At 47.3% G+C, this 18,944-nt stretch overlaps 1 protein-coding gene across 2 annotated transcripts; it reads left to right on the top strand.

The window, feature by feature from the left end:
- The first annotated feature begins 209 nt into the window (after positions 1 to 209).
- AKAP8 (A-kinase anchoring protein 8) lies at positions 210 to 16,088 on the top strand. Of its 2 annotated transcripts, XR_014186403.1 has the most exons (13): positions 210 to 533; positions 1,955 to 1,987; positions 2,100 to 2,373; positions 3,740 to 4,340; positions 6,357 to 6,498; positions 7,473 to 7,520; positions 8,856 to 8,946; positions 9,473 to 9,614; positions 11,339 to 11,432; positions 13,116 to 13,246; positions 13,348 to 13,443; positions 14,419 to 14,591; positions 15,392 to 15,516. XR_014186403.1 is itself a non-coding variant. In XM_082076709.1 (12 exons), the coding sequence occupies exons 3-12, from the start codon at positions 2,321 to 2,323 to the stop codon at positions 15,821 to 15,823; spliced, it is 1,830 nt and encodes a 609-aa protein (XP_081932835.1). In that variant the 5' UTR covers positions 241 to 533; positions 1,955 to 1,987; positions 2,100 to 2,320; the 3' UTR covers positions 15,824 to 16,088. The 2 variants fall into 2 exon arrangements, 1 of the variants encoding a protein (XP_081932835.1); XM_082076709.1 differs by lacking the exon at positions 14,419 to 14,591 and having other exon boundaries at positions 241 to 533; positions 15,392 to 16,088.
- Positions 16,089 to 18,944: the final 2,856 nt, after the last annotated feature.

Here is an 18,944-nt window from a genome sequence, read left to right as displayed (position 1 = left end):
GCAGCTCTGGTTTAAAGTCTGGCTTTGGGAAGCTGGAATTGGGGTTTATCCTTAATTTCTGTGCTCAGGCACAACTGAGGAGCTCTGGTTTAAAGTCAGGCTTTGGAGGCTGCAGTTGGGGTTTATCCTTAATTTCTGTGCTCCGGCTCAACTGGGGAGCTCTAGTTTAAAGTCAGGCTTTGGAGGCTGAATTGGGGGTTTATCCTAAATTTCCATGCTCAGGCTCAACCAGGGAGCTTTAGAACTGAGCTCTGGTTTAAAGTCAGGCTTTGGGAGGCTGCATTTGGGGTTTATCCTTAATTTCCATGCTCCGGCTCCACCGGGGAGCTCTGGGTTTCAAGTCCGGCTTTGGGAGGCTGAATTGGGGGTTTATCTTTAATTTCTGTTCTCTGACACAACCGAGGAGCTTTAGAACTGGGCTCTGGTTTCAAGCCAGGCTTTGGGAAGCTGGAATGGGGGTTTAACCCTCTGATGGCCCGGTGTCTGTTTTGCAGGTTACGGCACCTGGAACGCCGGCGCCACCAACGCTCAGGGTGAGTTTGCTTCCTTTCCCCCCTTTTTCCAGCCCCCTGCCCTTTCCCCCCTCTTTTCCCCGCCCCCCCTTCCCCCTTTTTCCCGCCCCCCTTCCCCCCTTTTTCCCACCCCCCCTTTCCCCCCTTTTTCCCGCCCCCCCTTTTTCTCACCCCCCTTTTGCCCCCTTTTTCCCACCCCCCTTTTCCCCACCCCCCTTCCCCCTTTTGTCCCCCGCTTCCCCCTTTTTCCCCCCCCCTTTTTCCCTCCCCCCCTTTTTCCCCCTCCCCCCTTCCCCCTTCCCCTTCCCCCCTTTTTTCCCTTCCCCCCTTTTTTCCCTTTCCCCCCTTTTTTCCCTTTCCCCCCTTTTTTCCCTTTCCCCCCTTTTTTCCCTTTCCCCCTTTTTCCCTTTCCCCCCTTTTTCCCTTTCCCCCCTTTCCCCCTTTTCCCTTTCCCCCCTTTTTTCCCTTTCCCCCCTTTTTTCCCTTTCCCCCCTTTTTTCCCTTTCCCCCCTTTTTTCCCTTTCCCCCCTTTTTTCCCTTTCCCCCCTTTTTTCCCTTTCCCCCCTTTTTTCCCTTTCCCCCCTTTTTTCCCTTTCCCCCCTTTTTTCCTTTCCCCCTTTTTTCCCTTTCCCCCTTTTTTCCCTTTCCCCCCTTTTTTTCCCTTTCCCCCCTTTTTTCCCTTTCCCCCCTTTTTTCCCTTTCCCCCTTTTTCCCTTTCCCCCTTTTTTCCCTTTCCCCCTTTTTTCCCTTTCCCCCTTTTTTCCCTTTCCCCCCTTTTTTCCCTTTCCCCCTTTTTTCCCTTTCCCCCCTTTTTTCCCTTTCCCCCCTTTTTTCCCTTTCCCCCCTTTTTTCTCACCCCCCTTTTCCCGCCCCCCTTCCTCCCCCTTTGTTTCCCACCCCCCCTTCCCCCCCTTTTTCCTGCCCCCCTCTTTTTCCCCGCCCCCCTTCCCCTCTCTTTTTTCCCGCTCCCCTTTCTCCCCCTTTTTCCCACCCCCCCTTTTTTCCCGCCACCCTTTTCCCCCTTTTTTCTGCCCCCCCTTTTTCTTGCCCCCCATTTTCCCCCCTTTTTCCCACCCCCCTCCCCCCCCTTTTTCTCACCCCCTTCCCCCCCTTTTTCTTACCTTCTTCCCCCCTCTTTTTCCCGCCCCCTCTTCCCCGCCTTTTTTCCCCACCCCCCCTCTTCCCCCCTTTTTTTCCCGCCCCCCTTTTTCCCACCCCCCCTTTTTTTTTGCCCCGCCCCCCCCTTTCTTCTCACCCCCCCTTTTCCCTTCTTTTCCCTGCCCCCCCCTTCTCCTTTTTCCCGCCCCCCCCTCTCCCCCCCTTTTTTCCTCCCTCTTTTCCGCGCATTCCCTACCCTTTCCCCCCAATTAAACCGAACGGTTCCTATTTACCCTCCCGTCTCCGTTGCTCTGCGCTCACCCCTTTTCTTTGCTCCCCCCCAGGTACCTACGCGGCCAACGCTCCGAGCTGGCAAGGTGAGCGCCCCATCCCTTCCCCCCTTCACCCCCATGTTCCTCACCCCGTTCGCATCTCACCCCTCCGCCCTCGTTATAATCACAACATTAATTAGACCCCGTTTGATCCCAGGCTATGAAAGCTACGACTACTACACCCCCCAAACCACGGCCGCCAACACCGCGGCCACTTACAACTACGCGCCCGGCGGCTCCGGCGCCTGGGAGACGCCCAAGGGCGCGGAGCTGGGGCTGAGCGCCGGCGTGGCCGCCGCCATCCCGGCCTACGGCGCCGAACCCGCCCCCGCCGACAGCTCCGACTCCATCATCGCCAAGATCAACCAGCGCCTGGACATGCTGTCCAAGGAGGGCAGCGCCGCCGGCGACGCGCTGGACGAGCAGGAGAGGTGACGGCTGCTTTACCTGCCCGTGGCTTTATATATAGATAGATGTATAGATTAAACATATGAAGGCTTTTCACTGCTAGAAATTGAGGTCAAGCTGTTGTGGTTGCGCGATGCAGCGTTTGCTCCCTGGTAAAGGAGTTGGACTCGTATTGTTTTAGCTGTACGGAGATATGTCCGTATTTTGCATATATAGAGAAATATCTATCTATCTATCTATCTATCTATCTATCTATCTATCTATCTATCTATATCCATGTCTATCTATATCTATCTGTATCTATATAGAGAGATATCTATGTCTATATCTATCTATAGAGATGTCTATGTCTGTCTATGACTATCTATAGAGATATCTATGTCTATGTCTATCTATATCTATCTATAGAGATATCTGTCTATATCTGTCTATATCTGTCTATATCTATCTGTCTATATCTGTCTATAGAGATATCTATGTCTACCTATATCTATATAGATATCTATCTATCTATAGAGCTATCTATATCTATCTATATCTATCCATAGAGCTATCGATATCTATATCTATCTATAGAGATATCTATAGAGATATCTATAGAGCTATCTATATCTATCTATAGAGCTATCTATATCTATCTATAGAGATATCTCTGTCTGTATCTGTCTGTATATATAGTTATCTATGTCTATATCTATCTGTATCTCTCTATATCTATCTATATCTATATATAGAGTTATCTACGTCTGTATCTATCTGTATCTATATATAGAGTTATCTACATCTATATCTATCTATCTATATCTATATATAGAGTTATCTACATCTCTATCTATATCTATATGTAGAGATGTCTCTCCCTCTCTGTCTGTCTGTGTCTCTCTGTCTGTCTGTGTCTCCATATCAATCTCTATACCTCAAACATATCAAGGCTTTTAACTGCTATAAATTCAGATCAAGATGTTCTGGTTGTGCAGGCATGATGCAGCGTCTTTATTTTAATATATATATTTATATATATATATATATATATGTATAAAACATACCAAGGCTTTCAATGACTATAAATTCAGATTAAGCTGTTTGGTTGCGCTGGCACGATCCAGCGTTCACTCCCTAGAAAATGGGCTTGACTCTTATTGTTTAACTGCACTCATACATGCACGTATTTTATATATATATATATGTATTTATATATATATATGTATTTTTATATATAAAAACATATGAAGGGAGAGTAAATCAAGCTGAAGCAGGTGCAGAAAATGATGGTCACACTTGGTTTATAAGTATTTTAATCCCATTTTTCTGGCCAAAGACATTGAGATTGCGATACGAATGAACACACATCGGGTGTTAATTTAGGTCCCGATTCTCGTCCCCCCGCAGCTCCTTCCGCTTCGAATCCTTCGACTCGTACGACTCGCGGCCCCCGCTCAACGACCGCGACGTGTTCCGGCCCGGCTACGACTACGGCGACGCGGGCGCCGAGCGCGGCGCCGGCGCCGACTCCTTCGGCGGCCAATTCGACGCCCGCCGGGATCAATCCCGCACCAGGGGGAACAACTACGGGCTGATGCGCGGCCGGGGCCAGAACCGCGCGCCCAACCGCGGCCGCTCGGCCGGGTTCAACCGCTCCGAGCACTTGATGCCGTCGTCCAGCTCCGAGCGGCTCTCGGCGCGCTGGAACGAGCTCAACTACATGGGCGGGCGCGGGATGGGCGGCGGCGGCTCCAACCGCCTCCCGTCGCTCTTCTCCCAAGCGCTCGTCCCCGATTACGGTGATTACGGCGATTACGGTGATTACGGTGACTATGGGGATTACGGGGATTACGGAGATTACGGAGATTACGGCGATTACGGCGACTACGACTACGGAGCCATGGGGATGGCGGGCATGGGCCGGTACGGGAACGCGCCGTACGGGATGGGGCGGCCGCGCAGCCGGGAGCGCGCCGGCGCCGCGCCCTGGCACCTCAGCACGCTCGCCGTAAGTTGGGCAACTCGGGGGGAATGGGGGAGATTGCCCTGCATAGAGCACAATGTCCCCATCTATTATTCTATTATTCTATTATTCTATTATTCTATTATTCTATTATTCTATTCTTCTATTATTCTATTATTCTATTCTTCTATTATTCTATTATTATTCTATTATTATTCTATTATTATTCTATTATTATTCTATTATTATTCTACTATTATTCTACTATTATTCTACTATTATTCTACTATTATTCTACTATTATTCTACTATTATTCTACTATTATTCTACTATTCTATTATTCTTCTATTATTCTATTATTCCAGTATTCACATTATTAACATTATTAATATTAACAATATTAATAGTATTAATAATATTAATAATAGTAAAATTGTTAATAATATTAATAATAGTAATAATATTATTATAATAATATATTCCCTGGGTAGAGCAGAATGTCCCCATTTATGTATATAATATATATACATATATCTATATCTATATATAAAAAATATATATTCCCTGAATAGGGCGGAATGTCCCCATATAGATAGATATATATATATATACACACACATTAAAAATATATATATTCCCTGGATAGAGCAGAATGTCCCCATATATATATATATACACACACATAAAAAATGTGTATATTCCCTGGATAGAGGAGAATGTCCCAGTATATATGTATTTATAGATAGATAGATAGATAGATAGATATAGATATAGATATAAAATGTATCTCTACAAATACACACAAACACACATATAGATATATAGATATAAAAAAAACACCCATTTGCACCTAAAATAGAAGCTCTGGAAATCATTTACATTTCCCTGGATAGAGCAGAATGTCCCCATATATATATATGTGTGTGTGTGTGTGTATATATATATATATATGTGTGTGTGTATGTGTGTATATATGTGTGTGTGTGTGTGTATATATATATATGTGTGTGTGTGTATGTGTGTATATATGTGTGTGTGTGTATATATATGTATACGTGTGTGTGTGTGTGTATATATATATATGTGTGTGTGTGTATGTGTGTATATATGTGTGTGTGTGTGTATATATATGTATACGTGTGTGTGTGTGTGCGTATATATATATATGAATGTGTGTGTGTATATATATATGAATATATATGTGCGTGCGTGTGTGTATATATATGTATATATATGTGCGTGTGTGTATATATATATACACGTGTATATATGTGCGTGTGTGTGTATATGTACACGTATATGTATGTGCGTGTGTGTATATATGTACACATATATGTATGTGCATGTGTGTATATATGTACACGTATGTATATGTGCATGTGTGTATACATGCATACAAATATATATACATGCATACACAAGTGTATATACACGCATGCAAATACATATACACGCATACAAATAATATATATATTTTTTTGTTTCTCTGTATATGTCTACATGCGCGCGCGCACACACACACACACATATATATATATATACACAAAAAACACCAATTTGCACCTAAAATAGAACCTCTGGAAAGAATTTCAGTATCACTGGATAGAGCAGAACGTCACCATTTATATACATATGTATATATATGTGTGTAGAGATATATATGTGTGTGTGTGTGTATATCTCTACATGCACACACATATTCTTATAAATATAGATCTGTGTATCTATGTATCTATATATCTATATAGATAGATATCTATATATCTATATAGATAGATATCTATATATCTATATATCTATATATACATATATACATATATACATATATACATATAGATAGATATTAAAAAAACACCAATTTGCACCTAAAATAAACCCTCTGAGCTCTCCCCGTGTCCCCCACCCGCTCATCGGGTCCTTAAGCCCCCTATAAATCCTTTAACCCCCCAAACCCCTCTCTGGGCCGCCCCGAATTTCACCCATAGCCATGGGCCTCCACCCTTCGATTCGAAGCTTTTTGTGTTAACCCGGGACTAACACCCAGTTCCTTGGCATTTCAGCCCAAGAGAAGAGGCTTCCGGAGCCGCTCGGGCGGGCGCCTGGAGGGCGACGGAGCCCGCAAGCGCAAACAGTCGCAGAGCGGCGACGAGCCCGACACCAAACAGCCCAAGAGCGACAGCGACGCCGACGACTCCGACAACGGTACCTTCCCCCTTATTCAATGCTTTAGCTCTCAATTAACCCCTAATTAGCCCATTCAAAGGCTTATTAACCCTTAGCATTGTTATAATCTACATATATCGTGCCCGCGGACAAAATTAAACGCCCAAAATGTCGTGACCATCGGGACAATTTACAGAAGCGCCCTTGGTGACCTCACGGGCGTTTTGAGTCTGTATCCCACTTTCTGGTGCTTTTTAGGCCCCCTTGGAGCATTAAAGGAGAGAAAACCCCCCCAACACAACCCTTTCCCCCCAATTTTCAGTGGTTTATCTCTCAATTAACCCATAATTGTCCCATTATAACACTGTAGCTTTTATAATCTGTGTATTTCGTGCCCACCGGGCCCAAAATATCGTGACCATTGGGACAATTTATAGGAGCAACCAGTGACCTCACGGGCGTTTTGAGCCGTTATCCCACTTTCTGGTGCTTTTTTAGGCCCCTTGGAGCATTCAGTGGGAGAAAACCCCCCACAATGTGACCCTTTCCCCCAATTTTCAGTGGTTTATCTCTCAATTAACCCATAATTGTCCCATTATAACACTGTAGCTTTTATAATCTGTGTATTTCATGCCCACGGGGCCCAAAATGTCGTGACCATCGGGACAATTTACAGGAGCGCCCAGTGAGCCCTTGGTGACCTCATGGACGTTTTGAGCCGTTATCCCACTTTCTGGTGCTTTTTAGGCTCCTTGGAGCGTTAAAGGAGAGAAAACCCCCCCAATGTGACCCTTTCCCCCCATTTTTCAGTGGTTTATCTCTCAATTAATCCATAGTCGTTCCATTCAAAGGTATTTAACATCTTTATTGATGATTGAGATGAGGGGTTGAGACCATCATGGTGGCACCAAGTTGGGAGCTTCCTGATGCTTTTTTAGGCCCCTTGGAGCACTAAATGAGACAACCCCCCCCCCCAAAACCATCTAAATGATGATTATTTTGCCTTCCCGCAGCAGACGAAGGCGACGGGGACGACAAATCTGCAGACGAAGCCGACAAAGGTGTAAGTAGCTCCTTTCGATGAGTTTTATGGCAAATACTCAAGCGATCCCTTCGCTCTTTCCACTGCGTCGAGGGTCAGAACATTTAACCCCCATCAATACCATTTTAAGCCTATATATTGTGGAATATTCGCTCCCCGTCGTTTCCTTGGCCTTATAATGAAAGGTCGGATGCTGCGCTTGTGTTGTGCGCCCGGCGCGGCTCGTTAGGCCTGAATTCCAATTAGCGGTCGCTTCCTTTCCTCGTTTGGGCTTGTTTTATTCGCCACCATCACTCATTGCTCCTTTGGGCATCTCCCAACTATTTAAATGTATAGCGACAAGCTATAAGTTAGAAACACAGCGACAAACGCCAATCGGCAATGGCTACGGCCCCGTAGATTAAAAACGGCGCTATTTTGGAATTAAAATCGGTTTTTAATCCCCAAACGGCCCAAATATCGCACCGAGAACCCCCAAACCCCCCGAAATAACCGCGGTGCCTTTTGTGTTTCTCTTTTCCAGGAGATCCGGGGCCGTTTGGTGGCTGAATTTGGTGCGTTACCCCTATGGGATTAACCCCGCGCGTGCCCCATCGCCTTCAATACCCAAAACGTGATGCCGTTGATTGATTTGATTTAGTTTCTATGATTCATTGATATTGAGTTTATTTCAATCACTGGTTTGTTTTCATTTGATTAATCAATAGGGATGTATCGAGGTGCATTAGAACGCTTAATATAGAACAAGGTGGTGTCTGAAGCAGCTGAAACATCTTGAGCTGCTTTGGGATCGTTCTTTATGGGTCACGACACATTAAAACCACACGTGGGATTTTCTCGCCACGTCGAGGTTGTTTTTAGGGTTAAACCATCGGAGCTGGATGTTCAATTCTTATTTTATCCCACATTCAACTCAATTCAAAGAATATGAGGAGAATAAAACCAAGTTGCGTCTTCGCAAATGAAAAGGAAACCGAGGGGGTGTTGGAAAAGTCCCTTTTCCCCACATTTTCCGCTTCAGATCCCCAAAATCCTTCTCTAATTCTAAAATATTCACTCACCGCTGAGCGAATTCAATACAAGTTGTTTCCAAACCATTTCTCCAAAACACCCAATAATTGAATCGGCAGAATATTCCCTGATGGTCGGGTTTATTAAATCACTGCGTTTCTCTAAAGGCCTCATCGCCACCCCAAGTTTTATTGACAAAATGACGCTTAACGAGAGAGAAACCTCATTAAAAGGTGGTTTTATAGCCTGGTTTCCCTCCAACACCACTTATAATCGGGTCCCAAAATCCCTCGGTGGTCCATTTGTAGTCGCAATCATCCTGATTTATCCTTTTCCTCCCCAGCATCTGGTTGTGAAGATGATGATGAGGAGGTGAAGAAGAAGAGGGAGAAGCAGCGGAGAAGAGATCGGATGCGGGATCGCGCTATGGACAGGTGAATAATGTTAATGATATGAATATATACCCCGCTTATTCCTCCCCGCGATGCCGGTTTGGGGCTCCACTTGCTGATTTCAACCCATTTATTCCCCCCTTTTTGTGTGTTTTATGACTGTTTTAAGATGAGAACACCATGGTGTTTATAAGCAATAATCTATACATTCCGAGGGTGTTTTAAGTGGTGTTATGTGCAGCTTTAGTATTAAAATCAGACTAAACTACTGACATTTCTATACGTTGAGTCTTTCCCACCCCAAGGAGATGGTTTTAATCTCCAAGAGTTTAATTCACCTCCCGCCATTGCGATTCCTCCAGTTGCTTTTAAACTCCTGCGGGGTTTTAATGTCCGGTCCTGTAGCATAAACCAGGTTTTACGGAGACGTAGGCGCAGGTTTTAGAGCCATTACAAAGTAAAATCGGGTGGGAAAAATCAAGAGGTGGAAAACTACAGGGAGCCGGTGCCGTCTCCGTGTTGATGTGCTCGTTAAGCTGAGCTCGTTCCTAATTCGCCGCCCATTTAGGATCCAGTTTGCCTGTTCCGTCTGCAAGTTCCGCAGCTTTGAGGAGGAGGAGATCCAGAAGCACCTCCAGAGCAAGTTCCACAAGGAGACCCTGCGCTACATCGGCACCAAGCTCCCCGACAAAACCGTCGAGTTCCTGCAGGTACCGGGGCTGCTCGGCATCAACGCAGCCCTTCCAGAGCCCACTGGGACGGCCAGGCTTAGGTTGGGTCAGCTAGGCTTAATAATGGACGGCCAGGCTTAGGTTGGGTCAGCTAGGCTTAATAAGGAACGTCCAGGCTTAGTTTGGGTCAGCTAGTCTTAATAAGGGGCGTCCAGGCTTAGCGTGGGGTGTCCAGGCTTAGTTTGGGTCATCGAGTCTTATTAAGGGGCGTCCAGGCTTAGTTTGGGTCATCTAGTCTTATTAAGGGGCGTCCAGGCTTAGCGTGGGACATCAGGCTTAGCTGGGGTCATCTAGGCTTAATAAGGGATGCCCAAGCTTAGTTTGGGTCATCTAGACTTAATAAGGGGCATCCAGGCTTAGCGTGGGGCAGCCAGGCTTAGTTTGGGTCAGCTAGGCTTAATAAGGGACGTCCAGGCTTAGTTTAGGTCATCTAGGCTTAATGGACATCCAGGCTTAGCGTGGGACGTCCAGGCTTAGTTTGGGGTGTCGAGGCTTAATAAGGGACATCCAGGCTTAGCATGGGATGTTCAGGCTTAGTTTGGGTCATCTAGGCTTAATAAGGGACAGCCAGGCTTAGCGTGGATCGTCCAGGCTTAGCATGAGTCATTTAGGCTTAATAAGGGACGTCCAGGCTTAGTGTGGGTCATTTAGGCTTAATAAGGGATGTCCAGGCTTAGTTTGGGTCATTTAGGCTTAATAAGGGACATCCAGGCTTAGTTTGGGTCATCTAGGCTTAATAAGGGATGTCCAGGCTTAGTTTGGGTCACTAGGCTTAGTGTGGGTCATCCAGTCTTAATAAGGGACATCCAGGCTTAGCATGGAGCGTCCAAGCTTAGCGTGGGATATCTAATCTTGATAAAGGTCGTCCAGGCTTAGTTTGGGATTTCCAGGCTCAATGTGGGTCAGCCAGGCTTAGTTTGGGAGATCTAACCTTAATAAGGGGCATCCAGGCTTAGCATGGGATGTTCAGGTTTAGTTTGGGATGTCTTAGTCTTAATAAGGGACATCCAGGCTTAATGTGGGACATCCAGGTTTAACGTGGGTTATCTAGTCTTAATGAGGGACATCCAGGCTTAGTTTGAGGTTTCCAGGCTTAGTTTGGGTTATCTAGTCTTAATAAGGGACATCCAGGCTTAGTTTGGGGTTTCCAGGCTTAGTTTGGGATATCTAGTCTTAGTGTGGTACATCCAGGCTTAACATGGGATATTTGGGCTTAAGGGGGGATTTCCAGGCTTAGTTTGGGATTTCCAGGCTTAATTTGGGATTTCCAGGCTCCATGTGGCACATCCAGGCTTAGTTTGGGATTTTTAGGCTTAACCAGGGATATCTAGGCTGAAATTTGGGCTTTCCAGGCCCAGTTTGGGATTTTTAGGCTCACTCAAGCGCATAAGGGGCTACAAACTCATCTCATACCCCAGAGCTTGTTTCCACCATCTCCACATCTAAAGCTGAGGAAGGAGAGATGAGAACCGAGACGGCGACCAACGTTTTGGGGCCGTTTATCGAGGATTTGGGCTTTCCCACGAGGAATTTGATGGCGACGCAAGAACAGGGCTCATTTTGGGTCCGATTTGGTCCAAATTAGCGGCGATGGGGAGGGGAAAACACCCGCCTGGTCTCGTTAACTCCCCCCGGTTTGCTCTGGAGAGCTCGATTCCCTTTGGATGCGTATTTAGGATGAGTTTTGTCCCGGTCCTTTCCAGGAATACATCGTCAACCGGAATAAGAAGATCGAGAAGCGGCGCCAGGAGCTGACGGAGAAGGAGGGAACGAAACAGAAACCGGATCCTTTCAAGGGTGAGTGAGCCAAAGAGACCAGCACAAAGGTGAAGGATTTAGGGCAGGTCCTGAGGATCCCGTAGCGCTGAGGCCCCAGGGGAGGGCAGGATGATGGAGCTTGAAACTGATGGAACGACTTCTCCTTCTCCAGTGCAACTGGGGGAGTACGAGCAGGATGAGGTGACTGCGAATTGGGGAAGGGAAGAAGCCAGAGGGTCGTGGGCAATGGGGCAGAGTCCAGTTGGGGCCTGGATCCAGCGCAGTGCCCCAGGGGTCTATATTATTCAATATATCAATGGTTTGGATGAGGGAATAGAGTGAGTGTCACCCAGTTTGCTGGTGACACCAGCTGGAGCAGTGGGGACACTGGGAGCTGTGCTGCCATCAGAGACCTGGACAGGCTGGGGAGGAGAAATTCAATGAAACAGAACAAGTGTAGAGTGTTGATCTGGGCAGGAACAGCCCCAGGGTCCAGTATAGGTTGGGAAATTAGATATTAGAGAGCAGTGTAGGGGAAAGGGAGCTGGGGGTCCTGGGGACAGCAGGGGGACCATGAGCCAGCACTGGGCCCTTGTGGCCAGGAAGCCAATGGGACCTGGGGGGGTTAGAAGGGGGTGGTCGGTAGGTCAGAGAGGTTCTCCCGCCCCTCTGCTCTGCCCTTTAGTTCAGATGCTATCAGGATATACTTGGGGAGCATATATATATACATATATATAACATACACAGCCATAGCACACTGAGAACGCCCCATCCTGTCTGATGTGGGAAGCTAAGCAGGGTCGGGCCCGGTCAGTGCTTGGATGGGAGACCAATGGGACCTGGGGTGGGTTAGAAGGGGGTGGTCAGTAGGTCAGAGAGGTTCTCCTGCCCCTCTACTCTGCCCTTTAGTTCAGATACTATCAGGATATAGTTGGGGAACGTATATATATATATATATATATACACATATAATATATACAGCCATAGCACCCTGAGAACGCCCCATCCCGTCTGATGTGGGAAGCTAAGCAGGGTCGGGCCCGGTCAGTGCTTGGATGGGAGACCGATGGGACCTGGGGGGATTAGAAGGGGGGGTCAGTAGGTCAGAGAGGTTCTCCTGCCCCTCTACTCTGCCCTTTAGTTCAGATACTATCAGGATATAGTTGGGGAACACATATATATATATATACACATATAATATATACAGCCATAGCACCCTGAGAACGCCCCATCTCATCTGATGTGGGAAGCTAAGCAGGGTCGGGCCCGGTCAGTGCTTGGATGGGAGACCAATGGGACCTGGGGGGGATTAGAAGGGGGGGGTCAGTAGGTCAGAGAGGTTCTCCTGCCCCTCTGCTCTGCCCTGGGGAGGCCACACCTGGAATATTGTGTCACATCTGGAATAGTGTGTCCAGTTGTGGCCCCTCGGTTCAAGTTCAAGGACAGGGCCACGTTCCTGTGTCACCTCAGCTGGGTGTTCCCGCTCCGGGGGGGTTGGATGGATGAGCTTTGAGGTCCCTTCAACCCCTGATATCTCATGATCCTCTTACACTCAGGTGCCGCACACGCTCTGTTTTAGAGGAAGAAATAAACCTCTCTTAGAGCAACGTAGTGATCGGTTTTGTGTCTGGAAGCACAAACCGGATGGAACGTGGGTGCCGGGGTTGTTGGGGGGCGAGAAGGCGACGTGACCTGACCGTCTCTTTTTTGGGGGGGCCGCAGGGATCGGCCAGGAGCATTTCTTCAAGAAGATCGAGGCCGCTCACTGCTTGGCCTGCGACATGTTGATCCCAGCCCAGAACCACCTCCTGCAGCGACACCTGCGATCCGCCGACCACAACCGCAACCGCAGGGTGAGCCCAAAACCTCCCCGGCGGGGTCTTAAATCCCACCGGGAGACTAAACCGGGGACGGACAAGGTGCCGCTGACCCCCCGTGTTCATTCCCTTCCCAGATGGCTGCGGAGCAATTCAAGAAAACCAGCTTACACGTCGCCAAGAGCGTCTTGAACAACAAACACATCGTCAAAATGCTGGAGAAATACCTCAAGGTGAGTGCGAGGAGGGGCCGGCAGCTCCGGAGCCGCGTTTCGCTGCGACACGACGCCACGTCCGCTGCCTTTTGTCTGCGAACCTCGCTCTGCTTGCTTCTCTCGTAGGCGTTTTGCCGTTTCTCTCGTTGGTTTGGTTGTATTCTTATTGTTACGTTGATTGATTGACTCGCCGACTGTACCTACGGTCGGCTCCCGGCACGTGGAGCTCGATTACCGAACGCTCCAAAATGGAAATAGCCCTGGGCCCCCATTGATTTTTAGGGCCCACCTCTTCCCATCGGGAAGCGGCCGATCTTCAGAGCCCAGACGGAACGCAAAGTCAGGCTTAGGGCTCGTTTTAAATCCAACCCGGCGTTCGGAATGACAAAAAGAAGCCCGGAAGGCGCAGACTTCAGCATGCGGGGGGTTAAGCGCGGCTTAAATGGCCTCCCCGGTGAGCGCGGGTCCGGTCGGAACCTCCTCCGGCAAAGCGAAGAGGAACGGAAACGCTTTTGGCTACTGGTGCGTTCCCTGGGAATCCGCGACCGGCCCAGGACGCGTTGGGAGCCGCCCCCGTGCACCCCCAAACCGGGGCAGCGCGTTCCCCAAGTCCCAGCAGCGCCCGGGTTTTAGTTCTGCTCTAAGCCCGGCTTAAGCTCGCTCTCATCATGCCAGGTCTCTGCTAAAACCTAGCCTAAAAACTTAAACCCCTGCGACTCCACCCGCTGGGTCCAGTGCAAAGAGACTTTGAGCTGAGACGGCGGCGCGGGCCCCGCGCTAAACCCGGCGTCTCCCCCCCTTAAACCCGGCCTATCCTACCTGTTGAGCAGGAGGGGGAGACTAAAACCCTGCGGTACCCCCCCAGGAGCGAAATAAGGGGGCAGGTGAGGCGGCGCCTCCGCCGTCCCTCTGCGCAGAATTAACCGCAACCCTATAACCATTAAACCTTCCGCAAGGCCGAGCTCAAGTGCAACTCCCGTCTACCCCCGCCAGGGTCCGCAGGCGCCTCCACAGCTCATGGGCAACGGTATCAAAGGCTGGCGGCGGAATTAAATCACCCCGCGGCACGAGGAGAGCTCCGGATCCATCCCGGCGCCGGCTCCGTATCATTCCCGGGTGCAAAACCAGCCTGAAAAGGGGTGGAGAGGAAAATCTGAGGATCTCAGGTAATGCCAAGAGCCGCCTTCGCCATTAAAATAACCCGCTCTGGGCAAGGAAGCGCCGGAGCCGCGGGGCGAGGCTTTAAGTTAAACCAGGACTTGGCCGCAGCAAGAGGCGATTTGAGGCTCCCGAATGGCTCACGGTGGCTCCGTGAGCGCGGATGGTGCAGCCGGATCGCCCGGTAAAACCGGGTTTAACCCCTTTCCGCCCGAACGTTGAGGTTTCTCCTCCGCCTGAGGGGTCGAGATGGACCCACGGGATTGAAAAAGGGACCCACGGGATTGAAAAAGGGGGGAAAGCTCGATCCTTCCCCCTTTAAAATAAACCCCCCCAGTGCGCCGCGGGGGGTTTTGGTGCCGACGGCGCCGGCGCGGTGAAAACAAACCCTAAAATAACCTGAGTTTTGAGGAGTTTGGGTTTGCACGGGGATGGTGAACATGGTGAAGATCACCCTGCTGTGCCGGGATGCGCCGGAGCGAGGTAACGAGGCCAAAAAGCGACCTAAAAACCACGAGAAAGAGTAGAAAACGGGCCAAAACGTTGGAGGGTCTTGTGCCGCGAGGCGACGCCGGCGCCTGGATTCCTCCGTTTGCCGACGAGCGAGAAGCTGGAAGCCCTTTGGATTTAAATCGCATCATTTAAGCCCAAAATTCCGCCCGGCGAGCGGAGCCACCGGTGCCGTTTTGGCCGTTTTGGCTTCTTCTCTTGCCGCGGATCCTTCGGGTGTTTTTTCCACGCCGGATTTTGGTGAATTTGGTTGGTTTTTTGCGCTGATTCGCGGCGTTTCCTGTTGTGTTTCCCATAGGGGGAAGATCCGTTCACGGACGAAATCGCCGATCAGGACGTCGAGGACGCGTCGGACGGCGGAGCCGCCGAAGCGCCGGCGGGCGCCGAGGGTGACGCCGCAACCGCCGAACCCACCGAAACCGCCGAACCGCCCCAAATGGCTCCGGAATCGCCAAAACCTGAGGGATTCCTCAAGAACCTGGGCGAGCAAAACCAGCTCCGGATGCCGCCGTTCCTGCAGGACGACGAGCCGGAGGAAGTGACGTCGGAGGTGACGTCGGAGGTGACGTCAGAGGTGACGTCAGCGCCGCCATCGGCGACGCCGGAAGCTCCGGCGCCCGCCGGCGACACCGAAAACCCCCCAAAATCACCCGTTTCTCCCCAAAACGAACGCGAGGGGCGGGACGAGGAGAGTGCGAGCGCCGCGGCGCCGGAGAATAACTGTGAATAGAAGGTTTTCCCGCCGTTTTCCACCGAAAACACCCAAAACGGGGCCAATTTGGCTCCTAATTAACGGGAGGGCCACGCCCCCTTCGTTAGGGACCAGCCCCCCCCCTCCCGTTTCGCTTCGTTTGCCGCCAATTCCGCATTCCCGGGGGTTTTAGGACGAAAAGCGCAGGAATTTACCCCAAAATCCCCCCCCAAACCCTCCCCGGATGCGGCTTTTTGGGGCAAATTTAGGAAGAAAAAGGTAATTAAACAGCAATTTGAGCTTTGGGAATGTTGTAATTAATTAATCCGCTCGCTCCCGGCGCCGATTTGGGTTGAAACGCGGTAAAAGCGGCGCCGAAAAGACACATTTTTGAGGTTTTGCCCCAAAACGGTGGGTTTTTTAATTGGGGAAACGCGTTAATTTGCATCTAGATATTGCGGGGGGGTGGTAATTAATCTTTGAAGCTTAATTAATTAAACATCAGGTGGGTATTTTGAGGAAATAAAGGTGGTTTTCCCCAAAAAACGCCAGTTTTGGGCAGAATTTGGCGTCCGGGTGAACCCAAATCCGGGCGGTTTTGCCCCAAATCTCAGTGGTTTTCCCAAAAATGTGGTTTTTTACCCCAAAATCATGTTCCCCAAAATCCCTTTTTTTTCCCCCAAATCTCTTTTTTTCCCCAAAATCTTTTGTTTTCCCCCAAATTCTTTTGTTTTCCCCCAAAATCTTTTTCCCCAAATCTGTTTTTTGCCCCCAAATCTCGGGTTTTTGCCCCAAAATCTCCTTTTTTACCCCCAAATACTTTTTCCTCAAAATCTCTTTTTTCCCAAAAATATCATTTTTCCCCAAAAATATCATTTTTTCCCAAAAATCTGTTGTTTTCCCCCAAAATCTTTTTTCCCAAATCTCTTTTTTGCCCAAAAATCTCCTTTTTTACCCCAAAATCCTTTTCCCCCCAAATCTTTTTCCCCAAATCTCTTTTATTTTTCCCAAAAATATAATTTTTCCCCCAAAATATCATTTTTCCCCAAAAATCTTTTGTTTTCCCCCAAAATCCTTTTTTTCCCAAATCTCTTTTTTTGCCCAAAAATCCCCTTTTTTACCCCAAAATCCTTTTTCCCCAAATCTCTTTTTCCCCAAATCTCTTTTATTTTTCCCAAAAATATCATTTTTCCCCAAAAATCATTTTTTCCCAAAAATCTTTTGTTTTCCCCCAAAATATTCTTTTCCCAAATCTCTTTTTTGCCCAAAAATCTCCTTTTTTACCCCAAAATCCTTTTTTCCCCAAATCTCTTTTTCCCCAAATCTCTTTTATTTTTCCCCCAAAATATCATTTTTCCCCAAAAATCTTTTGTTTTCCCCCAAAATCCTTTTTTCCCAAATCTCTTTTTTGCCCCAAAATCTCATTTTTTACCCCAAAATCCTTTTCCCCCAAATCTTTTTCCCCAAATCTCTTTTATTTTTCCCAAAAATATCATTTTTCCCCCAAAATATCATTTTTCCCCAAAAATCTTTTGTTTTCCCCCAAAATCCTTTTTTTCCCAAATCTCTTTTTTTGCCCAAAAATCCCCTTTTTTACCCCAAAATCCTTTTTCCCCCAAATCTCTTTTTCCACAAATCTCTTTTATTTTCCCCAAAAATATCATTTTTCCCCAAAAATCTTTTATTTTCCCCCAAAATCTTTTTTTTCCCAAATCTCTTTTTTGCCCCAAAATCTCCTTTTTTACCCCAAAATCCTTTATTTCCCCAGAATCTCTTTTTTCCCCCAAAATCTTTTTCCCCAAATCTCTTTTTTTCCCAAAAATACCATTTTTCCCCCAAAATATCTTTTTTCCCCAAAAATCTCTTTTTATCCCCAAATATTTTTTCCCCAAAAATCTCCTTTTTTTTTCCCCCAAAAATCTCCTTTTTTTCCCAAAATCTCCTTTTTTTTCCCCAAAAATCTCCTTTTTTTTCCCCCAAAAATCTCCTTTTTTTCCCAAAATCTCCTTTTTTTTCCCCAAAAATCTCCTTTTTTTCCCCCAAAATATCTTTTTTTCCCCAAAAAAATCTCCTTTTTTCCCCAAAAATCTTTATTTCCCAAAAATCTCTTTTTTCCCAAAAATATTTTTCCCCCAAAATTGCTTTTTTCCCCCAATTTTTTCCCTAGTCTCTTTATTTTCCCAAAAAATACCTTTTTTCCCCAAATATTTTCCCAAAATCTTTTTTTCCCCAAAAATCTTCTGTTTTCCCCCCAAATCTTTTTTCCCCAAATCTGTTTTTTTGCCCAAAAATCTCCTTTTTTACCCCAAAATCCTTTTTCTCCCAAATCTCTTTTTTCCCCCAAAATATCATTTTTCCCCAAAAATCTCTTTTTTATCCCCAAATCTTTTTCCCCCAAAATCCTTATTTCCCCAAAATCTTTTTTTCCTGAAAATATTTTTCCCCAAAATCGTTTTTCCCAAAATCTCTTTTTTTCCCCCCAAAAAAATCTATTTCCCCAAAAATCTTTTTTTCCAAAATCTTCTTTTTCCCAAAAATCTTTTTCCCCAAAAATCTCTTTTTTCCCCCAAATTCTCTTTTTTCCCCAAAAATCTTTTTTCCCAAAATTGTTGTTTTATCCCCAAAATCATCTTTTTTCCCCAAAAATCTCTTTTTTCCTCCCAAAATGTATTTTTCCCCAAAATCCTTTTTTCCCAAAAATACCTTTTTTTCCCAAAAAAAATCTTTTTTCCTCCCAAATATCATTTTTTCCCCCAAAATCATTTTGCCCAAAATCCTTTTATTTCCCCAAAAAATCTTTTTACCCCCAAATCTTTTTTCCCCAAAATATTTTCCCCCTAAATCTTTTTTCCCAAAAAATATCTATTTTCCCCCCAAATCTCTTTTTTTTCCCCAAAATCATTTTACCCCAAATTTTTTTTCCCCAAAATATTTCCCCAAAATCTCTTTTTTTTCCCCCAAATCTCTTTTTCCCCCCTTTTTTTTCCCCAAAACCTCTTTTTTTCCCCCCAAACCGCCCCCTCCCGTTGGCTTCAATGGCCCCAAACCGGCATTGCTGCGACGTCGCCTTTCCCGCGCTGTGACGTCGCCTTTCCCGCGCTGTGACGCCGCCTTCCCGCGCCCTGACGTCACCCCCCGCGCCGCCTCGCCCCGCCCCTTT

This window comes from Streptopelia decaocto, assembly GCF_964273445.1.
Source record: "Streptopelia decaocto genome assembly, contig: HAP1_SCAFFOLD_2215, whole genome shotgun sequence".
Lineage (NCBI taxonomy): Eukaryota > Metazoa > Chordata > Aves > Columbiformes > Columbidae > Streptopelia > Streptopelia decaocto.
This window is presented reverse-complemented; position numbering and strand designations above follow the sequence as displayed.

Bases quoted from the DNA above. Each gene is read 5' to 3' on its own strand.
- AKAP8 (XM_082076709.1), top strand. From the start codon at position 2,321: ATGCTGTCCAAGGAGGGCAGCGCCGCCGGCGACGCGCTGGACGAGCAG. The intron at 4,341-6,356 runs GTAAGTTGGGCA...TTGGCATTTCAG, and splicing joins GGCACCTCAGCACGCTCGCC to CCCAAGAGAAGAGGCTTCCG. The intron at 13,444-15,391 runs GTGAGTGCGAGG...TGTTTCCCATAG, and splicing joins TGCTGGAGAAATACCTCAAG to GGGGAAGATCCGTTCACGGA.